The 24608-nt window shown below is 40.9% G+C and overlaps 1 protein-coding gene across 7 annotated transcripts in view; it reads left to right on the forward strand.

Annotated features, from left to right (window-relative positions):
* The first annotated feature begins 3252 nt into the window (after window positions 1–3252).
* caskin1 (CASK interacting protein 1) overlaps window positions 3253–24608 on the forward strand; it is a 108307-nt gene continuing 86951 nt past the window's right edge. For 3 of the 7 annotated variants that reach the window (XM_054760045.1, XM_054760043.1, XM_054760049.1), the window contains exon 1: window positions 3256–3931. In XM_054760045.1, the coding sequence (XP_054616020.1) occupies window positions 3838–3931 (94 nt within the window). In that variant the 5' untranslated portion in view covers window positions 3256–3837. Of the gene's footprint in view, window positions 3932–24608 lie in introns of all 7 variants that reach the window. The other 4 variants (XM_054760046.1, XM_054760048.1, XM_054760042.1 and 1 more) reach the window with 3 other exon arrangements.

Genomic DNA, 24608 nt, shown 5'->3' on the forward strand with positions numbered 1-24608 from the left:
CACAGACAGTCCCATTGTAATACTGTATGTTTATGAGCGACGGTGAACGGGTAGCGCCAAATCTATTTGTGGCAGTGCCAATTTATTTGTGGCAGTCCACCACAAATGAATGAATGCATGGGAAACGCAAGCACCGCTCATGTCACTTACACTCATTATGCAGCCCCTTGGGGGCCATATTTGTATGGTACAGTACATGGGCGTTGTTATGATATGCTGTGATATAGTAACCAATGCAATAGTCGTCTTTTTTCAGTCATTTTGCGTTGGCAGCAGCATCAGTCAACATTGAAAAACAATGATGTTATCAGAAGCCTTATTACAGAATAAAATAGAGCCCTAATACAATCCTCCCTGCGTCACTCATTCATAAGAAGAGATGTGTTTTATTATTACAGCTAATTGGGCGCCTGCATGAAAGATGAGTGTGTGTAGTGAGGAGCAATCCTCATTCTCAGACACAATAAAAGATGGACCGGATTCTGATAATGTTTCTTGTAAAATCATGTTTTGAAATCCAGTCTGGACGCCGTACCACTAAGGACACCAGGTAGCCAATAGTTACTTCTCGTTTTGCCAACTTAGTGACCTTGTTGCTATATGTTACTTCATTTATAATAATTATTATATACATTTATATGGTTATGCTGAGTCACTGCATTGTCCCCTCGGCGCCATCTTGATTTTACAGTTCTTCGTCGGGGTTGAGCGCGTGCTGTGCAATTCTCTTCTGAGATGCTAGGGGTAGTGATTTCCTGGCGTGCATCTTGGTGAGCAACCGTGGTAGTAGGCCTGTCACAATAACACATTTTGCTGGTCGATAATTGTGCTACAAGTTATCATCGATAATCGATTTTATCGACATTTTTTTTGGACCATTGTTTCATTGTCATGAGAGGTTGTTCACGTTTGAACCACTAGATGGTACTCAAATGTCGTGTACAGTGTACTTATGTGAGACATCAGCTTGACACAGAAGTTGCCTGTATGTATGTTTTTGCAACGTAGCCAGCGACACTGTTTGTGAGCGTGCAACATTTTGCACTGTTTTGTTTATTTTACCAACCAAACGCCTCAGTAAGCGTTGACTGTCGGGACGAAGGCTCCACTGCCCGAGCCACCTACAGCGTTAGGTGTTTTTCCCAGTTGTGAAAACTGTCCGTGTTTGTCGTGGGTGTTTATGCGCTCACCGTGTTCATTCTGTTTAAAACCGAAATGTTCCCACAGTGTGACTGTGGCATTCGCCTCAGAAACCATCGCTTCTGCGTCTTCTTCATGTTAGCCTGTATGCTGCCTCATGAAGCTAGCCGCTAAACCCTCTGTACTCCACTCACTAGCAGCCCCGCCTCCACAAAGAGGCTGAATGACATGAGGGCTCACTTTCTCCATTCATCCCACTATAGAACCGATGCGCACAAATGAAGAGTGAACCCTCTTGTCATCCAACCTGTCGAGGGCGTCATCATTAGATGAATCGATTAATCGATTTATCGATTATCGTGACAGGCCCACTTGGTAGTTTCCTTTATCGTGAGTGAGCAATGGCAATTAAAGAGAGACGGAGAGTATTATTGGAGCTGGGACTAATCAGTGTGTTAATTAGAACTTTTATGGCAAATGTTGATCACAGGAAATTATTTTTAAAAAAGTGATGAGTTATAGTTACTTGTTACTTATTTGAAAAATCGTCAAACATGTAAAATAATTACAATTTAGCTTTGTATTGGCGTATTTCATGAGATTAAAGTTGAGCTTGTGACTTGCGATGCTCTACCAAAACGCTAGGGGGCAGTGTTTTTCTGAGTGAGGAACCACAACTCGTTGACTAGCTATTTAGTTTCCTGTGTATTAGAAGTGAACAATGGTGACTGAAGTTCCATCCAGATCGTTGCTATAGATATCAGTGTATAATTTCATACATACATATGTATAATTCACTGTCGGTAACTGTAATTGCGATGTAACGTTTGAAATAGTAATTAGCTTAACCGTCACTTGAAAACAATAATAATGGCTCCCAAACAGTGTTGCCGACTCGGCGATCTTGTGGCTAGATCTGCCGACATCCCAACCCCCCTTGACGACAGATTTTTTCAAAAGCGACTAGCGACGACTCGAGTGACTTTTTCTGACGACGTTAGGGAGTTTTCTGGTATTTGAGGACTTAAAAGTGAAAGCATGTATTGTTCTGCATTTTGTGTTCTCACTGAGCAGCAGCGGGTGCTGTCGACAATCAGCTTCCGCGGAACACTGAGAGCATGATGTGGAGCGCCACGCATCGAAAGTGCAAATCAATCACGCATTCGCAGGTGCCGCAGGGGTGGAGCTCGCCCTGTTTTACACAGCAAGATCTAAAACACGAATGTTTCTTAATCTTCAGTAAGCCTGGATAAAAGAGGAGGGTGTGTTTATTGTGTGTCTATTTTATTGTTAGTCTATTGCTACCGGTACTCTTTATTTGTGAAGTGGACTATTTTACAATTCTTAGGGTAAATGTAAGTAATTGATAAGTCTACTGTATTGCCAATATTTACTGCTGTGCTACTCACAAACCACACTGTCATGTTAATAAACAGAATAAACACAGCATAATCTGCTATTTGCTTTTCAGTTGTGCTAATTCTAAAAAGTTCTCAATAGCCAAGGCCTACATCATTTTCCCCACTGAGAAAGTGGAACGGCGTTGACAGTGTGTCAAAACATGTGATGAGAGAACTTTGAGAGGCGCTGGCAAGTTATTTAATTTTTTTTTTTTTTTTTTTTTTTGGCCAATTTTAAATGTACAAACCTAGAATTAAGTTTAGTTGTAGTTCTAAACGTAATTAAAGTGTTTTTATTCACTTTTTTCTCCTATGAGGTTATGCTTTTTTCCTACAGCATTTTACAACATCATACGTAAATTATATGCAAATTAGACGATGACGTCACCGTAGCGAGTTCTCGGACAGCCAAGCTACTTTTCTTCCTGAAAAGTTGGCAACAGTGCTCCCAATACTGCACTGGTAAAAAAAACAAAAAAACAATTATTGCAACTTTTCAGACAGCCAGTAGCTACTTTCCCCTCTGAGGAGTTGGTAAGACTGACTGGGATAGGCTCCAGCTAAGGATAAGCGGTACAGAAAAGAATTTAGAGATGTTCCGAGCTGTTGCTAACATCTAGAGAGAGAGTTATCTCAGTGGCATCCATGGGGTGTATCGGTGTTGCATAGAGAGAAGAAGAGCCATAGAAACTGACGGGGATGAGAGGTAGGCGGGGAAGCCTTGTCGCAGTTTGAGCTGGCCCAGCTGTACGTGGAACACACACACACACACACACCCTCTCTCTCTCACTACTCCTGCCCCCACGCGGGGGAAATCATTACCGACCCCAGATCGAAAAGGATGGCTGCTGCAGCCTTGGATCCTGTTTACAACGCAGAGCACGACAGCACCGCTTGACACGGACCTAAATGCACGTTCCTTTCACTTTCGAAGCTTTGATACCGTGCAATAGATGACGTTTCGTGCTCGGGCAATCTCGTTTTGGAACGTCAGGGGGAACGCGGTGGTCCGCCTCCTCCTCCTCTTCTATTAGGGCGCGAAGGAGCGGCCCAGTAGACCCCCAGTCTCGGCCGCATCTCGCGGTGCTGCACCGAGCAAGGAGCGGGGTGGGAAGCATCCCTCCCTTCTCAGTGCCTCTCCCCCGTCTTCTCTCATACCATCAGACAACGACAGCTGCAGGAGTCTCGTCTAGCCGGGGACCAAGAAGCAGGAGGGGGAGGACTCTCCGCCTGGGGAGGCCGGGCTGAAGCCCTCAGTCGGAGGATGTTGCGGGAGTAGAGCGGCTCAGCGCGGAAGATGGGGAAGGACCAGGAGCTGCTGCAGGCGGTGAAAACCGAGGACCTGCTCACCGTGCAGAAGCTGCTGCAAAGGCCTCGGCCAGGGAAAGCAAGTAAGTCATTATAATAGTACCTCACATGCATCTGTTGAGAGTATTGCATTATGCATCACATAGTATTACTGCTGGTATGCAGCACAGTACGGTAGGGGGTTGCATGCATCCTCGTGGTGTGCATGGAGACTATCAGGAGTGAGAATGCAATGCAGCAGAAAGGGGGTGGGTGGGTAGGGTGGGTGCATGTGATTTGTTTGACCCTGTCTCACAAATGAGATTCTAGCCTCGATCTGTTGTGTAATTACAAGGCAGTCATTTTCTGCTTCCTGGATGGCTCTGCTTATTATTTACATCAGGCACTAGAGCACTTTAGCATCCGACAATATTCCACATCTACATCCCACTCTAATGTGTGGGCAAAGCAGAGTGGAGCTAGTGAGTAGATATAGTGTATCTGTAGAGGCCTTCTGGATATTATATTGGTGGGTGCACACTACTGTCTTGGGGAACATCATAGGGACTGATTACCAACGCAGTTACCGACAGTGAAATGTGGCACTTTATAATGCACTGATATCTGTATCAATGATCCAGATGTCGCGTCGGTCGACATTGTTCACTACTTCTACACAGGAAACTAGTTGACAAGAGTTGTGCTTGCCCACTTTGCAGAAAAACACAAAGGAAACGCTCTCTAATTTTGTGATTAGAATGACCACAGGACCAATAAAATGAAGGTGCATTTGAAAAATTAGAATAGAGACTTCTTCTCTGCTCTGTATGTGCTGAAACCTCCAAGCAGGTTGCAAAAACTGACCTTCAAAAAAGAAAGTTTGTGATGCCCAAACTCATTATACTGTTATATTGCATTACAGTATGTTGAAAATGGAGACTAACAGTGTACGCTTTAAAATAATGTCTCGATCTATTAACATGCTGCTTTAGAGTTAGCAATAAATGCACTAAAAATAGACTATTTAAAATGGCACTCTTCTCATTATTTGCACATTTAAAGGAAATAACTGTTTCGAAATGATGACCCATTTTGGTTTTGCAATGATTTTTTTTTTTTATTTTTGCTAAACTTCTGTCCATGGATCTTCTCTCCTGCCATGTGCTTCCTGTCATGTGACGGTTGCTGGTGATATGAGTGTAAAAAAAGAAGAAATAAAGTTACATTTTGTAGTGTGTGGCAGAGGACAGAGACACGAGATGTTGTCTTCATGAAATATTTTGACGAAATATATGAACGTGTGCTGGCCGCACTAATTACGTATGTGAGTTTAAAAAAAAACAACAAATATTTCTACTTTCTTCTTGAATATTCTTAGTACGGTAAATTTTATTTACGTAACATATGACTGGGGTGCACCTGTGGTGCACGACACACACAGGAGTCCGCAAGTGCGACGTATAAAAGAAATTTACATTTTGCCCAAACCTGACATCAGCAAAACGTACGAAAGACACACTTTGGCTGTACGGACGACGCACAAAGACAGACGAAGTGCGTACGTTTGTCTTGCAACTTGAAAAAAACGTAAGTGTGCGTAGAGTTTGTTTGACATAACAAAGAACCTCTGTGGCCGGCCAGTCTACGGCTCGAAAATCAGCACATCACACGAATGTCATCCGAGCATTTCTTGTGTTTTTCTAGGCTCTAATTAAAGTAAGGAATTTACTCATTTGTGCAAAAAATACTCTATTATGAGGCGTTGAATGTCCAAAACTTCATACATCATACTAAACCGTATTTGATCAATGGTGTCCAAAGTGTGGCCCAGGGGCCTGCGGCTGCTTTTGTTATTGGCCAGCCGCACATTCTAAAATATAATTTAACAAGAAAACAAAACAAAAAAACAATCAACAGCAGCACATATAGAAAAATCAGCAGTAATTTTATAAGAATAAAGTCAAAACATTAAGAAAAAAAAGTTGTGATCTAACGAGAAAAGGTCCTAATTTTACTATTACTATTTTAATAACGTTGTACGATTATGAGGAAAAATATCATCATTTTAGTAGCATAAAGTTTAAATATTAAAGAAAAACTTTATTTTTTTAAGTCGTAATGTTATGAAAGTTTAAACAACAGCAGAAATGGAAAAAAACAGCTGTAATTGTACAAAATAAAGTAAAAATATTAAGCGAAAAATTTTGTATTCTAACGAGAAAAAAAGTCACAATTTTATGAGAATAAACTCGTAATATTATGAGGAAAAATAATGTCATTTATGTAGTATAGAGTTGAAATACTAAAGAAAAAATGTCAAAAGTTGTAATATTATGAGAAACAAACACAACAAAATAAAGTTGTCATTTTTGGAGAATTACCTTGCAGAAAAAGTTATAATATTATGGGAAGAAAGTGAAAATATTGTGGACTAGTCCTACAACCATCCATCCATTTTCTATTCCGCTAAAATGGGGAAATGGGGAAAAAGAGCAAAGTTGATCCTAATAATGTGCTTTTACACCTACATCACAAAGCTGTTTTTTCTTCAAATATCTGTAACGTCTTCGCATGTATGGATACCTCTGATATAAATCATACTTTTTGCATTTTTCTCTTCGTGTCAGAGTTCTACTCACCCACATACACACCCACAACCTCATGCAGTGCAAAGGGCAGGTTGAGTGACAGCAAACTGATGATGGCTCTGATGATGGTGTGTGTGTGTGTGTGTGTGTGTGTGTGTGTGTGTGTGTAAATGAGAGTGCAGCCAGTATGTCTGGCCTGAGTAGGAGCAAATGAGTTGCAGCAGGACAGCGCCTTTGCCAGACCCTCTGCACACACACCCGCAACAAACCTAATGCTTTACAGTGTTCCTCACATACATACACACCTCTTTGCACACACACTCCAACCACACATCCATTCATTACCGCCACAAGCCACACACACACGTTGCTCTCCTTCCTTCACAAACAACCCCTCAAAACACGAGCACAGCTGTCCTGTGAGCTTGGTGTTTAATGCTTGGTGACAAACAGGTCTGTTTAAAGTCACGCCGGCGTTAAACTTCCCTGCCTGTTTGTCGGAGATTCTCAGCTCCACTTTGTCAATATTACCTTGCTGCTTTAGTTTTACCTTTGTCCTTAAATTAGCCCTTTGGGTCTCAAATTTGACGTTGACATAAGCGGTTGATGTATGTGTTTCCATCGTTGGAGAATGATGTGCGTGACACGAGGTCAGCGTTTGTGGAAGGTCCGTTTTGATGTTTGTGCGTGAAAATGGGTAGCGCAAGCTGTAACAACGGCGCTTTCTTGCCATGAACGTGGAGATGGGTTTACGTGTTCGTCACATGAGAGAAACGATGATGATTCAACCCCTGCTCCTTCTCTTTGTCCTCTTAGAGTGGCGGTGCGCACGGAAACCTCCCGATAGCACGGTTCTCCCCCTTTTTTTCCCTCGCCCGTTTTTGTGTGTTGATATGCGAGGCTGGCAGAGGAGAGGAGCAGAAGATTGCATCCACGCCACTGCACATTCACAAAGGAGCAGGCAGGCAGAGTGCAAGGATTCACATGCTGTCAGCCAGAGTCAGTGCAGTGTTAACTGTGCTGCTGCTGCTAAACGCCTCAGGGAGAGAAATATGACAGAAAGGCAGCTTTGTGGCTGCCATCTACGTCCACATTTTGTCCTTTTGTGGTAGTGCCAATGAAGTATTACAGCTAGAGCTAAACCAAATAGTCGACTAGATGAGGTACATGTATGAGGGAGAGGATACTGCGTGTTGTTATCAGCAAAATGATCACCCAAGTGCATCATCCTACTGCAAGACAGCAGTGTTTTTATATCAGCGACAAAATACAGGACGCACAAATACAGGAAGTCTTCATTCTACATCTGAGTTCCGTTCCTATGAATTACGACGTAAGTCAAGTTTTAGTATAAGTCGGAACTGTATCGAAATTCTGCCTAAATTAACACCTCTGCAACTGGGAGAGAGGCTTGTTGGCAGAGCACTACACTACTTAGTTTTCACTGTCCATTTCATAGGAGCAGATCCTGTCACATGTTCAACGATACCGTCTTTATCCTTGACGACGGGCTGGCCAGTGTTGGTCAAGAGTTTCTCCACTTTGAGCATTTCACAATGTCTAATTTCACTTGAATTTCCTTTTCTTTGACACACTGCCATCAGGAGAGTCTGCCGTTGCCATCAGAAGACGTGCACTTACTGTACGTAGTCTTCCATTCCAACGAGAGTGATGCAAGTCAAGTTTTCGTCTAAGTCGGAACTTATAGCTAAATTAAGACCTACGACACTGGGAGAGGGGCTTATTGGGAGTAGGAAGTCGCAGTAATGACACCACTACAGTGTTATCACTTTCAACAGAGCAGAGCAGATCCTTTCACATGTTCAAAGATACCATCTTTATCCTTGACGACCGGGCAGCCGTTGTTGGTTGAGAGATTGTTGAGAGATTGCAAATGTTTGTCGACAATGAATGTACACAAAAATGCAATCATGATCATGTTCTTAGTCGATTAATCTGAAGCGTGTTGTTTCAATTAACAGAGTAATTGGTTAGGCCGTAGATGGACCAAATGAATGTGAAGCAAACACCTACAGTTAGGTGGTTGTGTCCGTAACATATCAGAAAAGAGGCAAAAATGCCCATCACTGTTTTCCATAGTCAAAGCTGGTTTGTGTGAATATCTTGTTTTGGCTAAAACACAAAGGAAATAGGCCTGCTTTCATGGATAACTAAGGAAATTTAAAAAAATATTTACATTTGAGAGGCTGAAATCAGAGGATAATTATATATTTAATGGAAAAAATAGTTTGGGATTAATTGGGTAATCAATTAACCATCGCTTAATCGATTAATTATTGCAGCTCTATTTCATTGAATAACTCCTTTATACTAAGAAACCCATTTTATCTCAGTATATTGCACTGCAATAAGTTGAGTCTTCCATTGGGTAACTTCTGCAGGGATGAGTCAAAGTCAGCTTTATTGTCAAAACACGACACGTACAAGAAATATAGAAATTCAATTAGTGTCTTTCACAACCGGGTATATGTACACATACAGTATATTTACAGTAATAAGGCATGACCTGCCAACATGTATGCATTCTTTGTACTCTGCACACTTTTTGTACTTTGAATATGCTTGTATGCTTTGTTGCTCCCCAGGTCATAATTAATAATAATTGATTGGATTTATTTAGCGCCTTTCTAGACACCCTAAGCGCTTGACACTGAGATCTCATTATTCATTCGCTCACGCCGTCCTGGGGTAGACTGATGGAAACGTGGCTTCCAAACATTCATTCACATTCATACAGTGTAGTAGTGTCCAAGGACACAACAGCAGTGACTGGGTTGGAGGAAACGGGGTTTAACTGCCAACCCTCCGGTCTCGGACGACCTGCTCTACTTCCCGAGCCACTGTCGCATTTTGTTGTATCTTTGTGGTTTCAGTTTTGAGTTCAGCCTCTGAAACCTGGTTTATCCTGCTGTGTCGAAGCATCAGCTTACACGGCATCCTAGCTGTGTACAGTGTGTACTCATCTGCTGTTCATGCTGTACTTTACTGTGTTTTTAAGGAGCAAAATGGAGATTTTAATTAGTTTATGGGAGTGTGTTTGTAACCACTTTTAGGGCTATATTCCAACATTTTACAGTAACGGTAGGATTGATCAGACTCTTCTATTCACAAAGTCCAGATTGTGTTTCATGTGTTGAATTTTCCCATCATCAATACGACATCTTGGTACCCTTATGACATTGTGTAGCTGTAAATGCATGCTGGCGTCTAAGCCTGTCCTTTTTATTTGGTCAGGCAGTGTGTAAAAAAAACAAATATGCAAATGCTGTATATTGAAAAGTCGAGTGCATCATGTACGGGGAATTCTAATATGGAAAAGATGCGGGCCTGCCTATCTGAGTTCCCTACGTTTCCCTCCAAAACATCATCAGTCACTCCTGCTGCCGCACTGCCTCCATGATTGAATTACAGAGCTGATGGGGAGAAGGGGGGAAGAAGTGGATGGAAAACAAGACATGGCGAGGGCAGCCACATAAGAGAAAGAACCCAAAAAGAAAGAGTGAGACATAGGTTGAATGCAAAATATTTTTTTTTTTTAGAGCAGAGACTGGGAATGTTGGGGGGTTGGTGGTGAAAAGCTGAAATGGGGAATGGAGAGGGAAGATGCTGATGTAACAGATGGAGAGCTCAACATCGTCATTGCCACCTTTTTGTACTTTTAATTGCATGACACCTGTGCAAGCTTCGCAAGCTCATCTGCACAATGCATCGCGACAAAAATAGCATCACAGATTAATGGTTCACGAGCATGTTCAAAGAGAAAAAAAACACTCTAGCGTCAACCTTTTTGAGCCCAAGATCCCTGGTCTCGGTCGTGAACCTGCGCAAGATCTACCACCCCCCGCTTTGTCTTTAAATACAAAGCTTTGTGTTATTAGTCAACATTTCATTGTGCCGTTTTTCTATTTTTGCCATTTTTGTTATTTTCTTTCTGCAGTGATGCAATGACAGATGAGCAACGGGCCGCGAATGGCCCCTGAGCCGCACTTTGGTCACCCCTACTCTGTGGGTCGGACTTGTGGCGTGGGCTCTCTGAGCAAATTACAACTCGGCTTGTTGGCTCATTGTCGTGCGCGAGCGGTGGTGTGGAGAGACTGGTCAATGCGTTACAAAAGTCAGCCCTAACGAGCTGCAGCTCGGAAGATTTTTGTGGAGGTGCACGTCCATGGAGTTATATTCGTGCCTTCATTTTGAGGTAGAAAAGGCAGGTTTTGAGTCACATTAACGTGCAACCACTGCTGTTGTGTGCTCAAGCACATCGCTGCGCTCTGTCACTCCCTCTACCCCTCACGCTTGACCCTTCTGCATGTGTCTCACTCGGCGTGGTGCGGCGGGGGGAGCCGGTGTGCTAGTATCTTTTGGGGACTGGGCTCTTGGCTGGAGCTTGCAGGTTGCTGCCTGGGGGGCGGTGAGGCGTACGGGTGTGTTCAGTGGTCAGAATTTGTGCCTTTTGGTCACTCTTCGGGAGAAGAGGGCACTAATTCTTGCAATCGACCAGCAAAGTCCCAAAGATTGACGAGTAGCTCGAGATCGACAGGTTGGTGACCCCTGCTCTAGCACTGTAGTAGATCCCTGCAAATTTGTAATTTTTTTTTCTCTGAAAATAGGCTATTTTTTTTCTGCAGAAAACACATCTCATTCACCATAAGCCGGTGATAATTTATAAATGCATGATAATACAGGTAAAACGTACAGCCTACATGTACCACTGTTAAAAAAATGTAAAATTTGTACATTTATGTCTTTATGATTTATTGTTAATGTTTTGTCCCGTGGTCTTTGACCGCACCATGTTTGCTGTGAGACGCAACAGTGACACTTGTAATTAAACACTTCAAATAACTTTGTCATTATTGCTAAGCAGCGTGAAACGACAACAGCAACATAACTACTGTCTAGTTGCACAGCAATAAAACATACGCACATTGACTTCCTGTTCAGTGCAAAGTAAGCTTCAAAACAAATGCATGGCAGTATTAACCTGGATTTTACCACAGCTACCTTACAAAACAATTATTAATTATTTTTTTAAGATTATTAGCCACCGGAAGAAAGATTTGTGCTTGCATGTAAACTAATTTAAACATTTCAAATGTTTAAACAACAACATTTAAATTGTTATTAGTGCCCATGCACATTGTGTCTCTGGCCAAAGTCATGAGTAAATGTGCCAGAAATAGCTAGTTTTGATTGTGATTTCGGCTATATTGACAACCGCCTATGTCGATGTCCATCAGCCAGTCCGAGTGGCATCGACATAAACGGGTTCTACTGTGTTAGAGTATTACTTTTTTTATGAACTGCTACAAAACAAAATTGTTACGACACATTATTGGAGAGATTCTACATTTAGTTTGATTGTATTTTATTGTAGTCTGTTGTGTTCTTTTCTATTCTATTCCAGCAATTGTGCAGATTTACAGTGTATGACAAAATGGGCAGGGCATTAAGTGGCTCTGTCTGGATATAGAAGACCACCCACAAAGGCAGAACAGGAGCAGGGTTTGACTTCTTTTGCTCAATCAACACCGATTAGGTGGCATTAACCGCCGACTGTGCCGGCTTATGTTCACATGTACTCACATACAGTATTGTACACAACACACACGCATGCACTGATCTCCTTTCATGGGACTGCCACAGAACTTTTTTTTTTTGGAATAATTCATGTTACCACTTTGGAACTGTTGTACTCAAGCAAGTTGTCACTCACACACACACACACACACACACACACACACATAGACACAGCTTAAAACGCCAAGAAAATCCTCTGTAGACTTGGCAAATGGATCACAGATGGATGCGAGGTGTAAAAATGGAAACAACAGGCAGATGAGCCATATCCTTTTTGACTTTTTATGTAACTCTTACAGTGCGTAGGTGTGTTAGTTTGCCTGTGTCCTCTTCAGCGACAATGTGTAGGAATATTCCGAGCCGATTATGTATTCATAGATGTGTATCATCCCTACTTCAAATTAATGTTTGAGCAACTAATGGAGGCGTAAAATTGAACTTTTTTTCAGTTGTCGCTCCTGAACTTAAACTAACATTGTCACGACATGGAGATACTGTACCATTTCCATGAGAACGTTTTCACTCTGAATACACTGACTACTCTTGTCATGCAAGCGGCCTGTAAAAACATGAATGTGACCCATTTTGAGTGTGGACGCACAGCCTGGGAAAAGGTATTGACGCACCCAAACATCTCCTACCCTTGGGATGTGTGACAATTATTAGAGGCTGAGGGTGACTGCACAGTATATTTTAGTGCTAAGGTAGATATAAAAGGTTTATGACGTGTGTAAATGTGAGGTTTTGTGATGTAACACACTAAAACACTAAGACATTGCATTTCTGATTTATGATACGAACATACGTAATACATATACACTGGGTTTTATGGCTCCAATATTTGTGTTTTTGCTTTAAAAACACAAGATGGGCATAATAATCACTTATTCAAGAATGCGGTTATGTAATTTCTTGTGGTTTAATCGTATCATGAGGCAACTGAGGCAAAATTGAGAGCGCTATTTCACTGCAACCAGCAGAGGTGCTGTTGATTCATTAAGGTGGTGGTCTCAAGAAGAACCACCTGAGATCAGCTACGGGAAGTTGTTCTAAGTACAAGCACTGGATCCATACCTGCAACACTCTTTTTTTCCCCTGCCACTTTAAATTATTGTAAAAAACGAATTAGTGTAATCCCTCGTTTATTACGGTTAATTGGTTCCAAACCTGTGATAAGTGAATTTCCCCAAAGTAGGATTCCTTTTTTATAAATTGAATATTTTCGTAGTTAGAGCATAGAAAACCTGTTTACAACCTTCTAAATACGCCTTTTAGCCTTATTAGATTAAAATAAGACCCCAAAACACCTTTACACTCGTATTAACCAATACAGTGATCATAATAAGACAAAATAAGCCATTTAAGACATAAATAAGACAGTAGCTTGTGTTTTTGTTAGGGATTTTATTTGGGATTATTGTGCCTGTTGTGAGATAATTCAAACCTGCAATAAAAGTCTGTTGTTCCGGCGATTAAGTCTGGTGATTGTGTGTCCCACCGAACGTTACAGTAACGTTGCAGTGTAGAATACTACTCGTCCTCAACGTCTTTTGAATACCTCATATTTGTTAGTTCATTTAGCCATTTTTATGCTTGAAAATGCTTAATTTAGGCAATAAATACATAAAATTTGCTTTACAGTGCATATTTTTTTATTCAACGTGCACATTTTTGGACTAATAAAAGGCCATATTTAACCACGAAACAGCATGATTTATTAATTCATATATTTTTTTAAAAACGTGAGAAAAGCTGCGAGATTCGAACGTCGATGTGGCGCGGGACGTCTGTATTTACCATTTAAAGCAGTGAAAGAAATCCGTGAATAGGCGGGGATGCGAATGCCGACTCATGAATAGGTGGGGATCTACTATACTATAAAGCAGTGGTTCTCAACCGGTTTGGCTGCAGGATCCACCATCACCCCTCAGTGACAATTGGTGACCCAAATTGCGGGAATCTTTCAACTCAGACTTCTCATATATCTTATATTTTAAGGGACTTTAAGGGAGCAGTGCAGAGATGCTGTCTCTTTATGCTCTTCTCTAGCAGGTACTTGCAGCTATGTGACGGACGCCATAAGTCCACTCTATGTCCTGCTTTCCCACTAAATAGTGCAGACAAGAACGTGAGGTGCAAAGACCCACGACCCAGTAAAAACGGCTCCACGACCCACTCTTGGGTCCCAACCCACCAGTTGAGAACCACTGTTACACAGCACATTTATCAATGCTGATATGCATCATGTATTTTGCTATTAACCTGTTATTTGGTGACTTCTCCCGTGCCGTTTTGAAATAGAAATACTATCCCCTCTTTCGTACTTGAGTCATGTAACCAAATCTCATACGTTGCCATTAGAAAATTGTGTTTAATCATATGTTATTTGCGATTACTGCTGCTTAACAATTTCTGTAGTTTTGCAGGAAAACAGTTTATTAGGTACTCCTTACTATTTCTGGACCCAGACCTACTTCAGTGCTGCCATTTACGTCTTAATTGAGTAGCTCCTTCAAAGCATTTGTGTGCATCCTCACATGAAGCAATGGTCAGAGATCAGAAAGGACTGGCCCTCAGGATAGAAGTCAAGTCTGTCCTTCTGTGAGTGTGTCCTCATACATCTGTGATGCACTGCTGGAACAGATGTTGGACTGCAGCCTGCCAAGTATAACATTTGTCGAGATCCAAATCTATCATGTTTGTGTCAACAAAAGCTCGGTTTTTAAATTGGCTTTAATTTCAAAACACACCAATGCACTTTCTTTGTGTTAAAGTGGTCCTATCCTGCTCATTTCAGGGATTTTTTAAAATGATGTTGGGTCCTAGTGGGGCAGTTTTGTACGTTTCTTTTAATAAAATACTCCATAAAGCTCAAGTTGTGTAAAGGGTAAATATGCATTCTTCTCCTCTTGGCCCACATGCTTGGATTTGGAAGCCTCCTCTCCAAACACACCAACAGTAAATTCCGGTTTATAAGCCACTACTTTTTTCCTGAAACTTTGAACACTGCGGCTTACACAGCATTGCAGCTAATTAATGGGTAAATTCTAATCTCATTGAGGTCATTATACTGTATATAATAGTATAAGTCTGACTCACAGTGTCATCTTTCAAAGAACACTTGACTAACAACACTAAATTCATCACACAGCAACGTAACACTCAAAAGGCATACCTGGCAAATATATAAATAGGTACCAATATGAATTTAAAATGAATTTTTTTTTTTTAAGTTTTCGCATAAGACGTTGCATCTGAGCAACACATTCATTGGGGCGCTACAATGACATCAGCCTCTTTCTGGGCTTTGGGCTGTTTTGTAAAGAGGCACCATTTTCTATGCTTCCTATACTCCTCCAATGAAATGTTTTTCTCAAATGCAATGCCTTATGGGAAAAATTTAAAATGTTGCTTTTTTCATTTTAAACTCATATTAGTACATGTTTTTATATTTCTGAGGTATAATGTTTGAGTGTTAAGTTGCTGTGTGATGAGGTTAATGTTGTTTGTAAGGTGAAACCGTGAGTCAGACGGTTACATTGAGTAATGACCTCCTGCAATTTCCAATGTGTTGATCAGTTCGAGTTTTTTTCATAGCCGATGATTTTCTCTTGTCAAATAAAAAGCTGACAGGTCCTCACGGACTCGTGAGCACCACAATGTTGCGATTTGTTAGGGATTGAGGGTAGACTTCTGTGTCCTCTGTGCTTTGCTTATCTGTTGATGATAAATAATTGCAGTATTTAATGCTGCACATAAAACTGGCGATAAATGTCCCCGCCTTCACCTTAGTCATAAATAATTGAACCTAACTCGTCTCTGGCTGTGGGGATGCCTCGCCTGCTGATTTAGAGGATGATATGTGGGTCAGACTCATTTTCCAAGAATCTTCGTCTTAAATTTGAGCTTAGACTGATGTTTTACGATGACCAGTGAACTTGGGACAGAATTTAATCCTCAAAGCAGCTGGGCCAACTTGGCAATATTGCATTGGAAGCCTTTATCCTCCTTAAATAGAGCTATGGATAGAACAAACAAATGCAGTAGATCATGTTATTCTTCAGCAGCGGTGTTGCCCTTGGCATTTGAAGCATCACCATTCTGTCTCCCTAAACTGAAACCCCCGGCATTGGCCTCATGGCAAGGCATGTGACCATTCATAACCAGTAGCCAATTTATATACAAGCTAATGAACACAGAGAATAATCAAAGGTCAGAGGTGTCTGTGTGCAATAGCCATCGCGCCGATAACGCACAAGGCTTGTTTTTGTGTGTCCTTCTGACTTAGGCTGAATCTAATTCTACCTCTTAGCCCTTCCCGTTCATCTTACCCCTTGTCATACCCCTACCCCTTAAAATCTAGGGCCAATGGGAAGAATTCACTCAGAAAAGGGGCACCACTTGATTCTTATTACGTCATCACCCTTTACCGCTTGCTGTAATGTTTCCTACTATAAAGTAAGGTGCATACATGTCTACATTATTTCAATGTTATATAGCCCATCTCGCAACACCTTTTTTTTTTTAAGTAAAAGGCACACATTTGTACAAACTGTGACATTTATTGCAAAACAACAAACAATTGTAATAAACAGCTTGTAACCAGCGCTGTGACATTTATACAAATAGAAAAAGTAGCAAATATACATATGAAATAGAAATAACAATATAACACATGTGTAAACCTTATCAAGTATCATTTAAAGGTGGGTGTTTTAGCTCCGCCTACCTCTTTGTTTCAAGTGTGGTCAGCGTCCACACTTATTTTCAAAGGGTGTGTACCCCTTAGCACTTACCCCTTAACCCTCGGTTTAAGGAGAATTGGGACACCACTTGAATCTCGTGAACGTGCAAAACCTAGCGGTAAGGGGTAAGACGACGGGCAAGGGGTAGACTTGGGATTCAGCCTTGTTGCTCCTTCTTTTCTCTGTAAGAATGGCTCCATTCATTTTTGTATGTTTTTTACCAAGCACTTACGTTGACAACAGTCAATCATAAAACAGCCAGTTTTGTTTTTTTCCTGCAATTGAGTCCATAATTAAAAACTGCTTTACTAGTATTAGGGGGGAAAAAAATCGGAGATTTCGAGAACAAAGTTGAAATATTACGAGAATAAAGTCGTCAAATTATGAGACTAAAGTCGTCATATTACGTGTGTCTTCGTGTCATACGTGTCAGCATAGCTCTTCAGGAAGGAAGGCAATACTCCTGTTGCTTCAGGCAATCTTTTATTCATAACATGACGCAAAACAGAGCAGTTGAGCTTTTAGCATTTAAATTAGCGTGTCTAGCTCTTGTCACTTCCGCCTTCCTTACCCCGCCCCTCCACATGCCCAAGACCAAAGGTCATATAAGTCCCCCTTTTCAGTGCTGTCTCTGGCAATGCCTGTAACATAAAGTTACAAGTTTTTTCTCGTACCTTTATGACTTTCTTCTTATAAATTTCTCGGAAAGTTTTTTAAATTTCTGACAGTAAAATTTGAATTTATGACAATAAAGTCTTTATTCTCAAAATCTCAGATTATTTTAATACTATGTCGTAACAGGGTGGGTGGGTTTTGACTTTGTGTATTATTTTGGACTGTGATTGGCTGGCGACCAGTCCAGGGTGTACCCTGCCTCTCGTCCGAAGATAGCTGGGATAGGCTCCAGCATACCCGTGACCCAAGTGAGGACCAGTGGTACAGATGGATGGATGGATTATTTTGGAGTCCTTGCCTGTCACAACTGCAGAGGAGCGATTGTATTTTGGTCGCTCCATGACGTGGTTACACTGCATGCGTGCATGTTTGTGTCAGTGTTTGTCAGACCCCACCCCCACCTACCCAACTATTATCCTACATCCGCCCACCCCCACAAAAAGCTGTAAACCAAGGGAAACCTTTGGCATGTGTGTTTATGTGCGGTGCCAACAGCCGTGTTGAATTAACTTGTCATCTTTGATCACTGCAAGTACAGTAGGTGTGTGTGTCACTTCAGGCTAGTCATGCTGTTGTTTGAAGCTAATCTGCCAATGGAGCAGAAGCACAGTGTTCCCTGAGCCAATGAGTGTCATTGTTTAGGTCCTGGCTAATATGCTGGTTGTGTACAGCTCTGATTGTTTCTGCGTGCTGTCTGCAGTTGTTATGAGTCGATCGATGCTTTGCTCTCAATTAATCACCCAGGCAACGAGATATTACTATTTGTATATTTATGTTTGTTTAGGCAACCACAGAGAGGGTTGGGTCTCCATTGTAGCAAGATTCTCATCATTATTATTCAGTATTTGCACAAACGCATTTTTATAACAATGATAAATTATTGTCTAATTTGCAGACTTGACCATGACGCATGTGCATGTAATTTTTATAGAGTAAGAAAAAAAACATGAAAAGCAAAACAAATATGTTTAGAAATGCTGTTTTGCGGATTTTTTTGATGCAGTTTCAGTGCTTTTAAAAATTTTTTTACAGCGTATGAAGGCTGTTACAGACCGAGCCTGGCCCTTTAAGAAGAATTGCATTGTGGGAAGTTGAGTGTTGTAGTTCTGTGCTTCAGCAGGAGGCGGCGGGTCTCTCTTTATTCTTTCTCTTCTCTCTGCATTGCCCATTGTCTTCTGCGTCCTGATTGGCTGTAGACCATTGTCAATCAATCTCCTTCGTGCCGTCTCTTGTTATGGTCATGGCTAGCAAATTAGCTAACCGTGTGAGCTGCTTGTCATCCGCCAATACCGTAAACATAGATGAAGCTAACCGCGTGTGACTCTGAACGCTGTATGGTTGAAAGTTTTGTCCCCGACAAAACCCACAATGTCGACAAACGTTCTGCACCGAAAAGGAAAAGGAAGCCGACCATCGCAGATCCCAGAGCAATATCTTTTAACAAGGATACAAAAACGCTACTGTCGAACGGCGCCAGGACGAAGATGCATGGTCAGAGGAGTGAAATATGCGTGAGTCGCTGAATAATTTCTTGTGTCCAACCTAGTAGATTGATCATTAAAAGTCAAACGAAATTTGAAACAAGAGAGATGTGAGAAAATGTTAATACCTGTCTGACAAAAGTGTACAAAGTGTATGGTGAGGGTTTTTACAGCCTTAAAACACATAATAATGTCGGATTTCACTTATTGTAGGCTATTTTGGGAACCTATCCCCGCGATAAACGAGGGAACACTGTATTAATGGAAAAACTGTGATAGAATGTAGCCGCAAAAATTGAAGTGGTGAGGGATTACTCTACGTGCTTCAATGTTAGAGTCTCCACAAGTGTCCAACAAGACCAGAAAAAGTTGCAAAATTTGTCACTAGTCACTGAAAAAAAAAAAAAGTGACAAAGTCGCCAACACTGATCCCCCCTGCTACGTCTTCTTATTCTCTGACGGACCAGGTGCGTATGAGGTGTGTTAAGAAGCATCGTTACGATGCCCTCTACTGTATGATGTGTTTATGTGTGAGGGTGAACAGGTAAACCACCACGAACGAATGAATGAATGTAATGGACACTCTTTTTGGGAAGAGGCCCTTATGTGTTTCAAGTGGATAACGGTCTTGCCAATTAATTGCGACACAGACACTATTTGTGTTACTCCAACTCTCAAACTACACATGTTTGCCTTCAACGGTGAGCGTGTGTTTTGCTGTGGGATTACATGATAATCTGACTATACGGATTAGTACATGAGATCTACTGGTCCACTGGCATTGGTGTCATTGAACATTTCTTCTTGTCCTGATAACATGTCTTCATATTTTCTTCTCCAGTCATCCCCCTTTCTATCTTCTCCCGTTTAATTTTCTATCTTTTCTCATCCCTTCTTATTGTGTAGTTCCTCTCATCCCGTGCCGCCATTCTTGGCCCCCCAACCTTTCTGACTTCCTGCTGTCCTTTTCATCTCTGCATCCATCAGCCATCCTTTTTATTCTCTCCGCCTGATCCCTTTATATGCCTTTCCTTTTTCTTTCTGCTCTCTTTAGCTCACGTCCCTCAGTTTGAACATAAACCTTATATACATACATACAGTACATCCGTTTATTTTCACTCCATAACGGTAAAAGGTAGTAATGGTGTAAATGAATGAATATGATCCTTCACACTGAGAAGCCAGAAAAAAGGCAAAGCTGGGCAACTATCAACAAAAGACAGACAGTAGCTACACACACAGGCACAATCAGGCTATTGTTCTCAATGTAACTCTACCACACACACTCCTTCTCCTTCAGAGTAACAGGCCAAGGCCTCCCATTGGTTAATGCGTGTGACTAGACAACGTACAAAGAGCAAGTGATAGAAACAACTTGGATGCTTGGATTGAAGACCTCAGTGTGTTTCCATTAAATTCTTGATGCGGCACAGCGAAAGCCCGCTTATCTAACTTTATTCCTTCGAGTTAAAATCTGAATAAGCGCATCATATTCCGTATGAGGGACGAACTGCGTCAGATAGAATAGAACAGGAATAGAGATTTTACAAGTGCAATTGATTACTACAGCATCTACTTGCGCATGCATTAAATCATTATATAAGTAACAGCAATTACAATAACAGTTTTTGGCAGTGTCAAATTAGATGAAGCCAATTACAGTCGTACCTTGGCATTTCACTCTCTGACTTTCACAGCTTCACTCTAAAAAGATATTCATTTAAAAAAATCATCACTGTTTTGTGGTTGACTACGGCTTATGACTGGTCAAAAAAGTTGCAAATATTTTGTATTTATGGCGTAAATTAAGCTGTTTCAAGCATAAAAATGAACTAAATACAAATATAAGGCATTCAGAAGACATACTGCACTCACCCATACTGTGTGTGTGTGTGTGTGTGTGTGTGTGTGTGTGTGTGTGTGATTGTAATGTACAAGTACAGATGTATTATTACTATATAAGCTTGTGGTAAGCATATCAAATGAAACAAACTGTAGGCTAGGGGTAGGTATGAGTTGTAATTCTATGTAGTCTTCTACACTGGTCACTAGGTGTCAGTCATGTTACGTTGGTGAGACAATAGCCACCGCTGGAAATAGTCCAATCCTCACATGTGTGAGTCTATGTTATGTGCTATTTCGGTCTGATATGCATTTTCTCTTATTACTTCAACTATATTGGGTAGTGTGAGTGTAAATGTGTACGTAAGGGTGTTATTTTATGTCTAAAGGGATGGGATGTAATAATATTGAAACCCGTATATAGAAGAATACTTTGTGGAAATTCACTATCACAGTCGGGCCTGGAACCAATTAACCGCGATAAACAAGGGATTGTTGTATCGTAGGTTGGTCCATCAACCAATCAGTCAATCAAGAACAGTAGAACCTTAAAGATCGTACACGTTCTGGGGTGCTAGTCAACCTTTGTTCAGATTTACGTCCTGTTTCCCAAAAGAAATAGTAGACCTCAAAAACACTGCTTGTATAGTGTATAGCTGGTCCACAGTCCACAGTTCCAGAGCCAGGCCAAAAAAACACACGACTCCTCCTGAATCTGAGATTGAGCTACCTGGCGGATCCTCCTCTCCCAAACCCCTGAATAGACCTTACCAGGATCCCGCTAACATGAAACCCTATTTAAGGGCCACTTTTCATCTATTTGAATTTCTATTCATCTATTTTCATCTATTTACAATTTGCTAATTAAAAAAAACCAAACCCTAACTCTTACCCTTACCCCACCCCTAACCCTAGCTCCTAACCCAAATCCTAACCCTAACCTTACCTGTCATTCAAGTGTAAAAATAACTAAACCACTGTTAATATTCACAGGTTCAAACAATAACACGCTCTTGAAACACTCGCTAAACTCTAGTGACGATGAGAGGAGCGTAATAAAATGTCATCGTGTAACCCAAGTGTAAAAAGAAATGATCCACTGTGAAACAAAATCAATAAAACTCTCGTTAACTGGTTTAATTATCCAACACACCTATATTGTATGTCACAGCTCATTCGTAGTACCAGGTGGTTAAAAAAATATCCAACTTCATTAATTCCCATCTCGCAAATAATTGATGCCTTTTAAATGTCAGGAGAACACCCATGCAGGTGTGCGGGTTTGCAGCCTCTCCAGACGTCCCCATTTAATTGTTCTGGTTTCTGAGCATTCGGACAGAAATAGCCTTATTTCGTCTAAATACATCAGGAATAGATCCTTAAGACCTCTTCAAACACACACACACACACACACACACACACACACACACACACGCGCGGTTATGACCATTTGACATTTACACCGTTAGATGGGTGCACCATCTTGTGCATCAAAGCCTTCTGAAATTCTGGCTTCCGCTGGCTCTCACTCTCTATTATGCTCTTAATCACTCTCTCACATTTTGATGTGAACACTACACGCCACACGCATTTTTTTTAAATTGAGGAGATGATTTCTTTATCTCGGTACTGTATGTTGTGGGCTATATCTTCTCTAACAAGTTATAGCATGCTTATTCATTTGATACTTTAAGAATCAGGCAAGCAATCGCCCACGCAAACACGTTAAAGAGGTCCTTTATGTAATACATATATTTACTAAATATATATATTTTCTATATTTATAGCAGGAGGTAGATCTTTAGAAGTAGCTCGCAGGCTGAAAAGGTGTGACCACCCCGGATTTAGAAATAAGGAATCGTACTTTGTGCAAATTCACTTATCACGGTCGGGTCTGGGACCAATTAACCGCAATCTGCACAACAGCCAAATGACTTATTTTTGCGTTTTTCTGCGTGCAAAAGCCTGCTCACACACTTTGTGCAGGCAGCCTAATTCATGAGCTATATCTGGAGTCAGATTTGAGACTCCCTCTGCTGAATTCAGTGCTTTGACACTTCAGGGACCACTGATGTCACCATCACGTGTACCTGAATGTGTATTTTTGTGGCACGTGTGTGGAAGTGCTTAATTTTTCCTATTACACTCTCTGCAAAACACCCCCAGAATGAGTGTCCAGTCATATCCTGGCTAGTGAGCGACCTAAATCAAAAACAAAAAGAATTTTAAAGTGTATATTTGTAACATAATCACGGTCAAAATACAGATATGCATGAAAGAAGCTGCTTCCATCAAACCAGTAACACGCCTAACAAGCTTTTCGACCACTATGTCATGTGACATAACTATGATCACAGATACTAAGATAGTCAGCTACAGAGATGAATGCTGTATGAGTACTGGCTGTGTGTGTGTGTGAAAGAGTGAAGAAAGGCATGAAGAGAGTGAAGAGAGTCTCCAAGAGAAGAAAATAAATGTGAGTTTACTGGCCGGCAGGCATGGAATAAGAGAATGATGGAAAAAGCAGTGAAATGTCAGTAAGTATGGGAAAGAGAGGCAAAGTAAAGCAAGAGGGAGATGGAGGATGGAACTACCGGAAGAGTAAAAGATGAGTGGCTTGAAAAGAGAGGAGACTGGGATGAGAGGAACAAAAGATGGAGAGGCAATGAGAGCTTGGAGTAGATGGAGGACCCCGTAGTGGTGGGAGCTTGGTGGTTGTGTGAGCTGGGAATTATCATGATGAGTCATGGGACAGTGTGGGCCGCTGGAGAAAAACATTGCTGACAGTCCCAGGCATCAAAAGGCCTTCTGGAGCTTCTCATGATATGTGTGGTGTCATCAGAGAGACAAAGGCCTTGCAGACAGTTAGAGGTCAATGTAGTAGAACTAGTGCACAGCTCTGCTTGTTGCATGAGTGTGTTTGGTACGCATAAAATCACCATGTCACTGCTACATGCTTCTTTATGAAACGGCAAATGTTTTTTTTTAATGGTATAGTAGAACCCGCTTAAGCAATGACTATTTCATTGCACACAACTGTCAGAGTTTGAGTCCACCATTAAGGAAATCTCATATTAAATATATACAACAAAAGGTGGCGAGAAATATCTCTATATTGAATAAAGCAAAATACGTTCTTGATCAAAAATCACTCCACACTCTGGACTGTTCCTTAGTATTACCATATTTAACGTATTGTGTGGAGATATGGGGTAATAATTACAAAAGTAATCTTCACTCACTCACTGTACTGCAAAAAAATCGGTGAGGATTATTCATAATACCAAGTATAGAGAACATACAAACCCTTTATTTTTAAAATCTCAGATATTAAAATTTGCAGATTTAGTTCATTTTCAAACCGCTAGAATAATGCTTAAAGTTATTAATAACTCATTACCCAAAAACCTAATAAAGTATTTCTCAATCAGAGAGGAGAAATATGATCTTAGAGGAAAACTAAACTTAAAACATTTATATGCGAGAACTACGCTGAAAACCCACAGCATTTCCATGTGTGGAATTAAACTATGGAATGGATTGAGTAAGGAACTCAAACAATGTACAGAGATGAGCAAATTCAAAAAACAATACAAGCAGTTGGTGTTTGCTAAATACAAGGCAGAAGAGTCTTGATCATCACAATGATGTTCTGTCAGGTTTGTTATTTTTTGTTTTGTTTTGTTTAAAGAAGAAAAAAAAATCTTTATTCATATTTATCTATTTATTTATTTATTATCACTTATTATTACTATTATTACTTTTTTTTTTTTTTGGGGGACTTACCGATATGTATTATGTATTATTCTGACTATCACAGAAAACATGATATGGAATGCAGGAAGTGAACTA

The sequence above is a fragment of the Dunckerocampus dactyliophorus genome, chromosome 18 (genome assembly GCF_027744805.1).
Source record: "Dunckerocampus dactyliophorus isolate RoL2022-P2 chromosome 18, RoL_Ddac_1.1, whole genome shotgun sequence".
Lineage (NCBI taxonomy): Eukaryota > Metazoa > Chordata > Actinopteri > Syngnathiformes > Syngnathidae > Dunckerocampus > Dunckerocampus dactyliophorus.